Genomic DNA, 14,865 nt, shown 5'->3' with positions numbered 1-14,865 from the left:
GCGGGGGAAAAACATCTTTTCAGAACCATCGTAATTTGTTAAGGCACCAGCCCTACCACAAGGCTGAATAATTTTAACATTTCAAAATCCTTATACATCACTGCTTTTCTAGCCCTGAGCTAATAATACTGAGCTAATCAGTGTCTACTAAAACAAGTGTCACAAAATTCTTGTTTGCCCCACCAACATTTACACTCCATCCCAGTTTTAACTGCCAAGACTACTTGCGACACGTTCGCCTGGTCACAATGAACAAACCACTTTTGGGATGTGAGCCAGTGAGAAAGAGAAGCAATGTTTGGGGCTCCCATGACAGAATGATGGAGGGCGAGGGAGAGGGAGAGGGCTGCTGCTTCCAGGCTGTTGTTACTTTGCAATCACCCAGCAGCAAATTCAGGGACTCAGCTAGATTGGTAAATAAAAAAGCGTTTTATATGTGCTATAACACTGCGACACCAGATGGCACTGTGGAGTCCCGCCTTTCCCTACTGGAGTTCCCTGTATGAGTTTACAATATGTTTTAGGATTTTAAAAAACCCACAGTTTTTTGTGGTCAGGAAAGCAATGCACCAGACAGTATGTGATAACTGAAGTCATATAACCTTCCCACAAGCAAATCAGGATGAATGCTCAATAAACAGGCTGTCTGCAAGTGACCATAAAGTAAGGGTGAGATGGAAAGAGGTGTAAAGAAAACATGCAGAAAAATTCAGGATTGACAGTTATTTCTGCATTGCAGGGAATTGGACTAGATTACCCATCGGGTGCTTTCCAACTTTACAATTCTATTATTCTTTGACACCAGATGCTTCTACATTGCAGTTTATTGTCGGTGTTGCTCTTGTCTGCAAGTTTTTCACAGCACCCACACAACAAAGTCCTCATCAAAATGACACCACACATTATTTCCCCATTGAACACAGACTTGCTGTTTCTGTGGATTTTTCTAAACTTGCTGAATTTCGTGCACAAATAAGAAATTTGGATGATCTCATGCAGATGCCACACAAAACATGCATGTGTGAGCAGCCCCGAGTCCTCCATAAACTGCTGTGTGGAAGTACCCACTGTCTGTACAGCTAAACGATGCCATGAGTGATTAGCAGGGCCAACCCTATCATTAGCCAGAGTGAGGCAGCCACTTCTGGCAGAACGTTTTGGCTGACATGAAAAGGCAACAAATTGTCAGTTATTTAATTATTCCATCTTTACTACCAGGAAATGAACTTGTGAGACTTTCTGCCTCAGGTTGCCAAAATAACCTTGCTGGCCTCTGGAGGGGTGTGTGTGTGCAGTTCTGGATTTGTTCCTGGTGTTTAGTGCACCTTTGTTCCTGTTTGTAGAAGGGCAACTGCTTCTTCCCCTCTGGCTTGAGCCAGTGCCACAGTTGGAAGGGGTAAGTTCTGCGGCAGCCGGGGACGGAAGGAGCTGTCAGTTTTGGTTCTCTCCATTTCTCATTTTCCCAATCTTAAATTCAGTTCTCTGCACTTTGCAGCGATTTGCGGGTTTGTTACCTCATCAAAATTCATCAACATTTCAGGGCAAATGTCTCCTAATAAACACGCATTCATATGCAGTTTTGACTAACGCAAGTGTAATCTGCTTGTAGACTTGGTGTGGATTCTTTAGGGCAGGCGTGAGCAAATGACCCTGCAGATGTTGCTGGACTACAGCTCCCCACATCATAGGCTGCACAGACAGGGGCTGAAATGGGAGCTGGGTGCCCCACAACATCTCGAGTCCCACAGGTCCCTAGTCCTGCTTTGGCACAACCATTTCTTGCACTCCTGATCAGATCACCAAACTGACCTGCTTCCCGATGCATTTACCCAATTATACCTTTTAAAGGCTGAATTCTTTTTTGTGGGGAAAGACAATTATTTTCTGCATCTTTACAGCACCAAGCCTGATGGGTTGCTTTCTCCTACCTCAGCTCTATGGGGCTTTAAATATTTATGGTGTCCCCTTGTTTCCCAACCTGTGGCCCTCCCAACAGGCTGGGAACCTCTTCTTAGGAGAGCCAGCTCTTCTCTAATAGACATCACTCCACCAGCCAATCAGGCCTGTTCCCTGGGGCAACTGTACGTTCAACTTACATGCAAGCAAGACATTAGGACAGATAAAAGGAGACAAGATGAAAATTAGCTCTCATTAGTGAGCTGGGGGAAGGGCACCTCGCGCTGCCTCGCAGGTTCCTTTCTCAAGCGTAGCACTGTTATCTTCATTCCCACCGTGGGTGATAAGAGTACTTTCATTTGAAGCATGCACGTACCTGCTATAAGTAATGCCTTCACAGAAATGTGCTAAGGATCAAAATGCTAGTCAATTGGATAGAATATTAACATTCAATGTGTTTCGTAGAATTGTAAAGTTTTGGAAGGGACCACAAGGGTTATCCCAATCCAACCCCCTGCAGTGCAGGGATCTTTTTGCCCAACGTGGGGCTTGAACCCGTAACCTTGAGATTAAGAGTCTCGTGATCTGCCAACTAAGCTATCTCAATGCAAGTAAGTTCCACTGAAATCAGACACACTTGCTTCCAACTCCAAGTAAACACATTCAGAATCAGGATTTTTTCAGTGCACAGACAAAAAAAAACGACAAAAGCACAAGTAGAATTCTACCCTTTCATCCTTCCTCCAGTCCAAGACATTTGCACTGATATATCTGCCCGAAATTCACTATCAGAATCTCTGCAGTGCTGGTATTTTGTCCGCATAACAAATTTAAACCAATATAACTGTCAGGGGTTATTCTAAACTGCTTCCATGGGGAAGCTGTCATATCCTGCACACACACACACACACACACACACCAGAACCACCACTGCCCATAATTCACAACTACAATACACAGGCAATTCTGGCCAGCATATGTTTTCCAGCACTTCTCCTACTCCTTCCACAAACTTTGTAGATTCAGCTCCAGTTTGGCCTTTGCTTGTTTTACCTCATACGATAGCTCTTCCTTGTCTGCCTGTGGGAGAACCTGAAGGGAGCTGTGGGTTGCATAGGATGAGGCTATGGCAGGGGCATAGCAAGTGGGGAGCGGAGGGGGCGGTCCGCTCCTAGCTGCGTCTTTTAGGGGGCAGCGCGAGTGCCGCCGCTGGCACCCCACTATGTAGCGATGCCCCGCCCCCGGATGCATGTCATGTTTGCTGCTCCGGGTGCCTGAGCGGCTTCCTACGCCACTGGGCCATGGACCAAAATAAGGAGATAAGGATCCAGCCCTGTGGCTGAATCTGGTTCCGTATCTCTATTCTTCATGGTCTTCATAGTCAGCACTCAAAAGCTGTTATTCCTCACCCAGCCCAAACCACAAATGTATTGTCGCCCACTGTTCAAGTATATTACACTCCACTTCATAGCCCTTGCCATCTTTTTGGGAACGGGTTATTATCCATGCCACCTTCTGCTGCTGGGGCTCTTGGCATGCAGTATGAGACCATCTGGCTTAATCCTGGCTGCATTACATCTTCTCTGTCCTTATGAGAACATTGCTATGAGCCACCCCCCCACTTCTACCTCTCAGCACCAGAATCCAGCACATTTCCAGGTGGGGGCACAGTATCTGCTCCCTGACACTAGCCTGTTTTAAAAGCCTTCTTTCCTCCATATCTGAAGGAAGAATCTTAACAAAGCAACCCATTGGTTAATATTCTGTGGTTAATTTCTAAAATGAGACCTGTGGAGAACCTTTGGCCCTTCAGATGTTGCTCCTGCCAGCCCCACAAGCCTGGTCAATGGCAAGGGATGATGGGAGTTGTAGTTCAGTAACATCTGAACTAGGGACCCAGGTGGCGCTGTGGTTAAACCACTGAGCCTAGGGCTTGCTGATCAGAAGGTCGGCGGTTCAAATCCCTGTGACGGGGTGAGCTCCCGTTGCTTGGTCCCAGCTCCTGCCAACCTAGCAGTTCGAAAGCACGTCAAAATGCAAGTAGATAAATAGGAACCGCTACAGCGGGAAGGTAAACGGCGTTTCCATGTGCTGCTCTGGTTTGCCAGAAGCGGCTTTGTCATGCTGGCCACATGACCTGGAAGCTATACGCCGGCTCCCTCGGCCAATAATGCGATATGAGCACGCAACCCCAGAGTCGGTCACGACTGGACCTAATGGTCAGGGGTCCCTTTACCTTTTAACATCTGGAGGGCCAGAGGTTATCCACACCTAGTTCAGGAGTTCTAAATTTAGAAGGGCGTGTTTCAGTTATTTGGTGCTGATAGACCTCTGCCCATGCTCATTGGCATTCCAAAGTGTCACTTTTTTTGTTGTTGACATAAAATCAAAAGGATTTCTGCAACATATAGACTTCTTGGGCAGGATGTACATTTCGCGGGCCAACATTTCTACACTGAGCCTTAAGTGTAAATTGAGATCTCAGTTAATTGATAAACTTCCTAATGAAGTGCCGCTTCTAGTCTTAACACCAGAAATTGCATGAACAGCACCAGAGAAGTGTTACATGTCCGCTGGGGCCAATTCACACAACCTGTTTCCACAGCATATGGCCCTTTTTGCAATTACTGTAATCAACGGGTTATTTTAAAATGCTTTCCCAGAGCCAGTACTTTGCCTGCCTCTTTTAAAGAAAATAAATAGAAATCCCTTTGTTCACATTTTCTTCACTTCCTCCTCTGGCTTTTTGGGCCCCTGTCAGATACCCCCAAGAGCTCCCTTCCTTCCCATTTAATTACTTCTAATAGCCCCTGATTGTACTCTTATCAAACAAAGAATAATTTTTTACAAGTCTTTATTCTTGGTCTATATTTCCTACATACATTCGTTATTGAAATGGCCCAATACATACTGGTATACAGTATACATCTTTGTGTTACAGGGTGACATTCCATGCTGTGCAAGAAGAGAGGACCTCCCTTTCTGTTCCTCCCCCTGTAGCCCTCTCCCACCTACCCCATCTGATTTGGAGGAATCTCCAACCTGCCAGAGCAGATTGGAGGGGGGGGGATAAGGGATCAGGGGGACAGTAATCATTTCCACCAATTGTGCCCATTCTGCTGATGGATGGTGGGCAGGGTAGATGTCTTTGGATTTCACCCTAAGTTATTTCCAATAACTATGCATAATTATTCTTGCTGATGGCCCAGGGAACAGGCTGGAATGAGCATGGCTGACCTCTTTTCAGTTTGCTGTGGGTGGAATTCAACATCTTATTATTTTAACAGCTTATTCCACTTTTCTCCATCAAAGATGGGCCCAAAGCAGCTCACAAAATTAAATAAAACAAAACACCGGGTTTAAAATGAATACGAACATTGTCTCATGTGATAGTTTGCTCACTTATACTACCGTGTTTCCCCCTTTTTAAGACGTAGCCATAATATAAGACATAGCAGGATTTCTAAGCAGTTGCGCGATATAAGCCATAACCCGAAAATAAGACATAGTGATAGACCCTTCCCCCCTCCCGCCAGCCAACTCTCCCCCATAAAAATCTCTCCCCATTTTACTGTCGCTCCAAAGACACGCATTTCTTTTAAAAGCTTGTAAAAATGCACCGTAGAGCCGTTCCTGCAGCCTCGTGATTCCCCCTCCTGTTTCTGTAAGCATTTTTTAAAATACCTGTAAAAGGATTCCAAAATATTTTTTTTTAGCTAGGCTGTGTGAGCTCTGCTTGCTTGGTGAAGAGGAGAAAAGTGGCATTTGCGGTGGGGAGAAGATGAAAGCACGAGGGAAAAAAGAGGGGCGATTGAAGACGCTGCCTTCCCCTTTAGGGAGAGACTCTGTGTGCGCGTCTCTCTCTCTCTCCCCCCCCCCCCGCCTCTCTCTCTCTCTCTCTCTCTCTCACACACACACACACAGAGCCCACCTCTCGCTTCCCCCCACCTTTCCCCCTTTTAATAGCCTTTTAAAAAGTGAGGATTCTTTTTTCTTTCCATTGCTTGTCTGTAGAGCTTCCCCTTTAAGGATTTGTACCGGTACCGGGATCGCTGCCGGTGGCGCAGTCCTTGCCTTGGGGATTAAGGACTTTCCCCTTCTCGCTGTTTAGGAGCTGCTAAACACTGCCCTACACCCTACACAAAAGTTAACATTTTGTGGGTAAGAGAAACACGGACGGGTTGTTAGGACCAGCAGATTATCTCACCCCGCTTTCTGCTGGCTCAATTGCTACTTAATTGCTACCATTTACCATCTTAATTGCTGCTCAGCTGGCTGCTTTGTTTTCTACAGTATCTCAGCCGGTAGCCTCTTTGCTATCAGTGCTACAAAGTGCTACATTGTTGGAACTTTCGCTCTTAAGTCTTGGGCAGTTGGCTGGCTGGTAGAGATCCTTATTTGCTTTAGTATAGGCTACTGCTACGACTGCATCACACAGATAGATTCCATTATACTGTACTGGTTTAAATTTAAGAAGCTCCAGTGTAGCAGATTGCTATTAAGTGAGTCCCCACCTGTGAGGGGAGAGAGAGAGAGCAGCCCTTCGGAGGAGCTCCTTCCCTCCCTCACGAACATCCCAGGGCCAGGGAGAGAGGGCTGGGCCAGCGATGCACACACCTCCCTTCCCTCAGACTCCCTCTCATGGAGCTTGGTGGTGGCTGTTGCCCGTCATTTTCTTTCAGTCAAGAGTCCTGCCCCGCAGGGAGACAGGGAGCAAGAGGGGCACTGCTCCTGATGTAATAAAAATACCGGTAAGACATTCCCTGAAAATAAGCCACCCAGTGTTTTTTTGAGGAAAAAAAGTGATAAGACGGTGTCTTAAAATGTGGGAAAGACGGTATATAGGTTTAGGCCAGGGGTCAGCAAACTTTTTCAGCAGGGGACTGGTCCACTGTTCCTCAGACCTGGGGGGGGGGACTATATTTTGAAGGGAAAAAATGAACGAATTCCTATGCCCCACAAATAACCCAGAGATGCATTTTAAGTAAAAGGACACATTCTACTCATGTAAAAACACCAGGAAGGCCCCACAAATAACCCAGAGATGCATTTTAAATAAAAGGACACATTCTACTCATGTAAAAACATGCTGATTCCTGGACCGTCCATGGGCCGGATTGAAAAGGTGATTGGGCCGCATCCGGTCCCCGAGCCTTAGTTTGGGGACCCCTGGTTCAGGCACTAGTAAAAGCCGATTCATATGCACAAGGCCCACTTCTTTTCTTCATGCCATATATTGGTTGTGTGACTCACAGTGCATCCTATCCATGTCTACTCATAAGTAAATCCTATCTAGTTCAGTGGGCTTTATTCCCAGGGACTGTGTAGCTGAAAGCCATATCCACCACTCAGTTTCCATAAGCTGTGTCCAAGCATGTGGAGGCCCAAACATAAATTTAAGCGGTTTGTGCTGTAATTTGCAGCAGTTTCCTAGATCAGGTCTCTTTGCCCTAATAAACAATTTCTCATAGCTTTTTTATTTCATTTAATTCACTCTCAAGACCCTACTCACCCACAAATATAACATGGATTTATTGCTAAACTTGTTTCCCTAGCAGACAATCTGCAGGCTACAGCAGGCACCTTACTGCTCAGACACTCACAGAGGCAATAAGTTACCAAATTTCCAGAGCTTTTACATTTCCTGTCCATTTCAATAGCCTTGTTAGCTTCGAGAGCTGCCGGGGAAGGACTCAGGGGCAGAGCGATTTATCTGGGAAAGGGGCCAAGTTGGGGCCCTCTGGACTTATCCATCTGCCCCTCAAAACTCTCCTCAAGCTACACTTCCTTTTATCAGGTCACACCCTCACTACCTGGCTTTATACCAGCCTTGAGTGTTTTAGCCTGGCCGGAATGTGTCCATGAACTCTGACAATGCCTCTTGTTAGTCTGCAGGGAGGATAGAGAGAACTGTGTGTGAGTGAGTGACTGTAGAAACTAATCTACCGAACAAAGGTAAAATTTACACCCACTTTGGCCTGTGGCTCCACCCACCATTGGCATGTGGCTCCCAGGAGGTTTCCCAGAAGGGAATGTGGCCCTCAAGGTGAAAAAGACTCCTTTCCCCTGCCTTGTATGAAGGAGGTCTCGGGTTCAGTCTTTGGCATCGCCAGAGGAAAGGATCAGATGGCAGGTGATGAAAAGATGCCTGCTTAAGGCCCCGGAGAGCTGCTTGCTGTCTGAGATCAAATCAGAAGCTGGGATGGCTTTTTTAATTTCGTGACTGTCCCTGGAAAATTGGTGCACTTGGAGGGCATGGGGAATGTCCTTATTTCTTCCACCAGTGCAGCTGCTGCCAAGCTTGGGGAGGAGGATGAGCCAGTGCCTGTCCTCAGGGAGCTTCCTGTTGCCTCTGTATGGCCTCTCCAGGGCTGCCTTCAGGTGTAAAAGTTGTATAGCTACTCATCTCCTTGTCATCTGATGGGAGCGCATTCCACAGGGCGGGTGCCACTTCCAAGAAGGCCCTTTGCCTGGTTCCCTGTAGCTTCACTTCTCACAGTGAGGGAACCGCCAGAAGACCCATGGACCAGGACCTCAGTGTCCGGGCTGAATGATGGGGGTGGAGATGCTCCTTCAGATATACAGAGCCAAGGTCATTTAGGGCTTTAAAGGTCAGCACCAACCCTTTGAATTGCGCTCAGAAATGTAATGGGAGCCAGTGTAGATCCTTTAGGACCAGTGTTATATGGTCCCAGCAGCCACTCCCAGTTACCTGTCTAGCAAAGTTAGTCAAGCGATAAAGTGCTGCCTGTACAATCGCTGTACTATGGAGGATAGAGTGATTATCAAAGGTCAGGAAAGATGCAAAACTGGGGCTGGATATATAGGAAGCTTGCATAGGACTGATTTCCAAACGTTCTCTCTCTAGCAGGAATTATTAACACCTTGCTCCAGGAAATATTGCCGTGCACACATTTGACTTGATGAAATAGTAAAACAAGAGCATTAACTTAAGCAAGATGAAACAGTGACACCTGTGTTAACTGTGATGGTGCTATTTCTGTGCTCTTTTCTCCTGCCACCTCTGCCAACACACCTGGCCTCTAGGCAGACTTCATCCCTAGCATCTGTCTCTATAGAAACCAAAATCTGGCTCTTCCTCTTCTGATTATGACTTTCCTAGTTTTGGCAACACATTTTGTTCCAGTTCACAGTTCCTGCAATGACCTCTGTAGATTCCAGAAGCAGCTTGATGGTAGCATCCATAGTTTCCTTTGGGCTAGAGGACAAGTGCCTATTTAAACATCCCTTGTTTTGTTTCCCTTACTCCAGAGTGAGTTGCAGGGTCACCCGTCTCATTGGTGATTGATGAACTTACGCATGCATTTACGTATGACTTAGATTTATAACCCACCCTGCAAATACATTGGCTTGCAATAATTTTAAAATAAAAAAATACAGTAAGTATCATGTTAATAAAAGTGAGGGGCATGGTGAGTTGCATCCCAAAGCACCCAGGAAGAACATCATGGTCAGGAGAAGATCAGCTTGGTTCTAGCCACGGGGCAGAGAATGAGGTGCAGTTAGCAAAGGAAAAGCACAAGAGACATTTGAGCAAAGCAATTGCTTCTTGGGCACAGGTTGGCCGGCCCCTTTAATCTAAAGTTCCTCTTGTCAGCCAAAAAACCAGAAATTTGTACAGCAGTGGCTGCTCAGCAAATACCCCAATTTTCAGTCATATTTACCTGCATTCAAAACAGAGGAACCATATCCAAAATCAATGCTTTTTATTTGCTATCAAGGGCACAGTGGAACAATTGCATCAAGATGCAATAGTTTTGCCAAGCATAGAAAGATTTCTTTTTTCCTTTTAATTCCCAAGTTTGGCTGTTCATCCAAAGCAGAACTCACTTGGCTCTGGCTATAATTTAACATTAAGTTACATGTGCTAATTTAAACTATTGAAATCAAGGCCTGTTTGCAATACCTATATTGGCCCACCACCGCAAAAACTTATATAGCCAAATGGAGCTCCCAAACAATCATTGTAAATTTGTTGCTCGCAAGAGGAAGGCTAGAAAAAATAGGTGTAAATTTGCAGATTTTGGCTAAACGTTAGAAGACACTTCCTTGCAGGGAGGAAAGTGGAACAGAATGCCTTGGGAGGTGGTGGGCAGAAGGTGTTTAAGCAGAGGCCAGACAGCCAAATTCAGAAGGATGCTGCAGTTGTACCCTGCATTGCAGATCCTGTTTTTATTTTATTTTCTTAATGAAATTTTATTTTATTTCATTTACTTAGTACTGCTTTATTAACCACATTTCTAAAATGTAGCAGATGGGTTTGTGCTATTGTGCCAGTAATGTGCGTCATTACCAGATGTGGTATGTTGGTGCGTTTCAAAGCTCTTGCGCAGCGTAGCAACAGGAGAGGAGCATGGCAGTGGTCAGAGGGAGGTGAATCAGGGAGACAACACACTTACACCCATAAAGGCACTTGGCCATCACAGAACCAACCACTGCTAGCAAAAACCCAGATCCTATTGAAGCAAGCCATTATGCTGGCATTGCAGTTGACAGGCATCACAACACAACTATGCCCGATCAGCCATGTAGATGATGCCACTTGTAACCTCGTTACTGCGCTGTCATAGAGAAGAGCATTGATGGGATGATTTAAAGTGGGAATAAAGTATTTGGATGTGTTTATGCACACATACAACCATATTTAGCTAAAGGGTCAAATTGTTAGAACAGGGAATAATTTAATTTCTCCCCTATTTCTTCTTTTTAGATCTGTAAAATACGTCACATAACCATCACATGAAATGCTTGAACTTTGGGATGGCATTACCAAATTTCAGTCTTGCTGAAGTTATAGCAAGTTAAGGCATCCATGGTTTCAAACTTGATATGTGATGGAAAAGATAAGGAGGATGTGGGCACCCCTCCATTAATGGGGAGGGAACTAGCTCTCTATGGCTGTTAGACATTGTATGGTGGAACCTCTATGGTCAGAGGCAATACCAAAATCTAGGGAGAGAAGAGGGCAGGCCATTGCCTTGGGGAGTTGCTTCTAAGCTTCTCAGAAATGTCTGGCTGTCCACTGCTGGAAACAGAACAGAAAGACTTGGGTCTGATTCCGTCGGCCTGTTAGTTGTTTACATACTTCTGGTGTCATTAGAAACACCTCAATATTTTGCACTGCCAGAAACAGAAAGAAGCCTGGGGAAAAGACATTTGTGTGATAGAATTTGGTATTCCCACCCTACCCTGCAAATCTGGCATGAAACCCAAAGTTCAGCCTTCCCTGGATCCTTGACTCCATCATTCTAGAACTTGATCCTTTCCATGGGCTACAGCAGGTGGGGGAATCTTGCCACCAGATTCACATAGCTGCCTGGAAATAGTTCACAGCATAGCAATTAGAAAAGCCCATTTGGCTACTTTTGTGATCGTGCATCATGCAGGCTGTTGGGTGCCCCTGAACTGAGACCGTTTCTGTGGCACTACAGTGGATGGGCCATCATCCCTGGCAGCCCCCCATACAAAGAGGTGGAGACCTTCATCACATCCTTGATTCTGGTGCGGTGCTCTGGCTTGGACTCTGCTTCCCTTGCTGCCCAGTGGGAGTCAGAGGAGCAGCTGATCAGTGGATTTGGGCTGAGAGAGATGCTCCGGGGCCATTTGCACGGGATGCTTATTATGCCCATGAGAAGGGAACACACAGTTGCCTCGACACCTCCTTCGATGCCAAGCACAAACAGAGAGTCGCTGACTGGGCAAATAGCCCCCTTGGCTGCACATCTTCTTTGCTGTTGCTACACATCAGGTAAAAAGATTGCAGTCCTGGCACAGAAGCAGATCAAGCGCTAGCAGTACAAAGAGCTGGCACCCAGAGTGGCACTGCTTCCCTGCCCCCTCCCTCCCCTCCCTGGCTCTTCCACGCTGTATGTCATCATCCCTGAGCCCCCACATTCCCTTCCCACAACTACTGACAAAACGACCGCGCATGTTGCTATGTGTGTTGTAGGAGCCATGACTCGTGACCTACAAGTGCTACATAGCCTTGGGAGGAACAACTTCGCCTTTGACAAGAGACTTAATTCTTCTTCCCCTATTGCTTCTGGGGGGACGGGTGGGTGGGTGGCAGAGAGAGGCCCCTGGCAGAAAGGGCTGACTGGAGAATCAAGGGAGTGGGGAGGCACAGAAGTTGAGGGGAATGGAAAAGAGGACAATTCACAACTGGGCTTGTAACAGAGGGAGAGGATGAAACCGGAGGAACGGAAGCTTAACGAGAGAAAGAAGCGAAGGAGAGCAAAACAAAACAAGGGAATGCACACTATGGGAGAATGTGTGCGTGCGTGCGCAAGAGATGCAGATAGGAAACGCCACCAGACAACCTACAATTAATTGCCAAGTTCAGTTCCTTTGTTTCAGAGATGGCAGCTGCAAAGTGAGAGGAGGCAAAGGGTTGGTCCCAGCAGGAGACGCTTAACCGCCAATACCCGTTTCCAATCTCCACCGACCCCCGACTCCCCCCCCCATGGCTTTGAACTTGTTTTCATCACACATACCGCAGCAGCAGCATTCCGGGCTGCTTTTCCTTGAGCAGTAGCAAAGTTGGAGAGGTGTCGCTTTTGAATATCCTAGCTTTTTACAGTGTTGCGCGCCACTTGCCTTTTGATCCCTCTGCAATGTGCTGGCAAGGGGCAGCTGCAAGCATGTTTCTGCTTGCTAGGCACCAGTGTTCATCACCCCCTCCTCAAACGCACACACAAACACAAACACAAAACTGCATATAAAGTTCCACAAAGTTCCACAGCCTTGCTTTAAAAACAGGGTCCCTGGAGAAAAGAAAGGTCCATTATTCACACACACACACACACACACACACACACACACACACACACACACACACACACCTCTCTCAACACATGAATATATCACCAACTTTACTTTCAGCCTTGTAGATACCAAGCATGAAGTGTACCTGCCTGCCTGCCTGGGCTAATCTTAACACCCTTCTTATTCTCTTCACAGTATATCTCTCTCCCTCCCTCCCTCCCACTCTCCACATTTTATAACAACTTACATTTTCTTTTGAAATTAGCCTCTTAGATTTCAGTCTCTTAAGTAAAATTAACAGTTCCCACTCTCAAGAAACATTATTTGCTAAGCTTCACCTACTTGGAATCCTCATTCCCACCCATTTGCACAATTCCTTTATGATTCACCAGAGCCATATCATTCTCTCTCTTTGTCTTCTGAGGACTTAGACCTAAAGACTAAGAAGGTTGTATGTGTGGGGCAGAGTGAGGAGATGAGAAGAGGAAAAGATGTTGGTTGACTTTGTAGACCTCAGTGTCCGCCTCAAAGGAGGTGACAGAGCTACAGGAGGATATGTTGTTTATCGAAATTCACTGCAAAGAAAAAGTCAAAAGGAGACACAGAAGGGATAAAAGACAGAGATATGGGTTTTTTTTTGGGGGGGGGAGGTCTTACCTGGACATGGTCATCTCTGCCTGGGGGCTCTGTGATTTCTCCAGTCCCAACTTTGTAAAGATTCCTATCAGCACCATGATGGCCACCACACCACAGATGATGTATACAATCATGTTGGTCTTGTCCCGTGTGGGATTCTCGGGGGTCTCGTCCACCTGAGGTGGTGGTTGGCCTGTGTTGATCCATTCTGGCCTGTCATAATTGGTACAGCCACTTTGGTCCAGTCTCCCAGTTGTGAACTGGCAACAGAAGCGATACCCACAGGTCCCACAACAAAACTTGTAGATCCCAGAATTGCAGTTAAAGGGTGGGTCCCACTGACCCATGACATCGTAATAACCAAGGCACCGATCCCCCCAAAGTATGGCCTCAGTGGGGGCCACAGCAGTGTCCTCCAAAGTGGGGCCAAAGCTGGCATTGCTGTTGACTTCAATTTGCGCTTCTGGCTCAGGTTTCTGGGTACTGGGATTCCCAGTCCAAACCTGTCCTGGATCCAAGAGAACTAGGCAACAGAATCCAAAAATATAACCCCGCTCCATCTGCAAGCCACCCCAGCTCATCATGGAAATGTTCTTGTCTCTCTTATTCTCTGACTGACTTCCCCAAAGGAGAAAAATCTTCTTTTGTCCAGACAGACAATCCAAAGAAGGGAATTCAAAAATCCCCAGTTAAAAGCTCAAGTAACCAGCACAAATCGTCGTCTACCACTTCCAGTGGAGAAGAGATACTTTAGCCCCTCCTCACTAGTTTTCTCCGGCGCAAACCCCACAGTCAAAGCAAAACCCTCTAACCCAGAGAAGGGTGTGGGATGGGTGGAAATAAAGATGGGAGCTGGAAGTTAAAAGGAGGGAGGGAGGGAGGGGATGAGGCTAAGGAGAAATATCAAAACAATGTGCAGCACTGACTAAGTGAAAAGACAACCTCACAATTTCCTGTGCGATCCCAGGAGGTGGGGAGATGTAAAATTCTCCTTCTCTTTCTTCTTCTTTCGTAGCAAATATTCTATGCTTCTAGTTTCGTTTGAGAAGCTGCCACTGTGAAACACCACAGACTACATTCCCATCTTGGCTCGAACAGAATCCTGGAAGCAGCCTGTCCCTTTCTCGCTTTCGCTCCCTCTTCCTCAGAGACACTGCTTTCTGAAAAAAAAAAGAAATCCTTTGCACCACTGAGAAAGGGAGGGATTGTCAGGAGGGAAAGAAAGAAAAGGGGAGGGAGAGGGAGCCTAGGAGGAGTGAGAGTGGTCCTTATTTCTTCTTAAAGCCAGATCCACAATTGCCTGACAGTTTCCAAAGCAGACCAGAGAAGAAGCTTCGCCAACTCCTCCAATGCGCTCCGTGCCCTCTGTGCAAAGTCCTGGCTCGCTGCCAGAGGTTGTCATTAGGCCAGAGGGGATGCAAGAGGACACCAGCAGCTCCTTATTGACCGTGTCCACAGGGCCGCATGCACAAGTGGCATGAGGGAAACAAGCATGCTACTTGCAAGGAAGAGGAGGAAATTGGATGTGTGCTGGATTCTTTGCTCTCC

The 14,865-nt window shown here is 46.5% G+C and overlaps 1 protein-coding gene across 1 annotated transcript in view; it reads right to left on the bottom strand.

Annotated features, from left to right (window-relative positions):
- SHISA8 (shisa family member 8) overlaps positions 1–14,183 on the bottom strand; it is a 33,637-nt gene extending 19,454 nt beyond the window's left edge. Inside the window, exon 1 of the mRNA XM_035128044.2 lies at positions 13,339–14,183. Coding sequence (XP_034983935.1) covers positions 13,339–13,901 — 563 coding nt within the window. The 5' untranslated portion in view covers positions 13,902–14,183. The remainder of the gene's footprint in view (positions 1–13,338) is intronic.
- Between the last annotated feature and the right edge of the window lie 682 nt (positions 14,184–14,865).

The sequence above is a fragment of the Zootoca vivipara genome, chromosome 10, assembly GCF_963506605.1.
Source record: "Zootoca vivipara chromosome 10, rZooViv1.1, whole genome shotgun sequence".
NCBI classification, from domain to species: domain Eukaryota; kingdom Metazoa; phylum Chordata; class Lepidosauria; order Squamata; family Lacertidae; genus Zootoca; species Zootoca vivipara.
The sequence above is the reverse complement of the archived record's forward strand: the minus strand, read 5'-3'. Positions and strand labels throughout refer to the sequence as shown.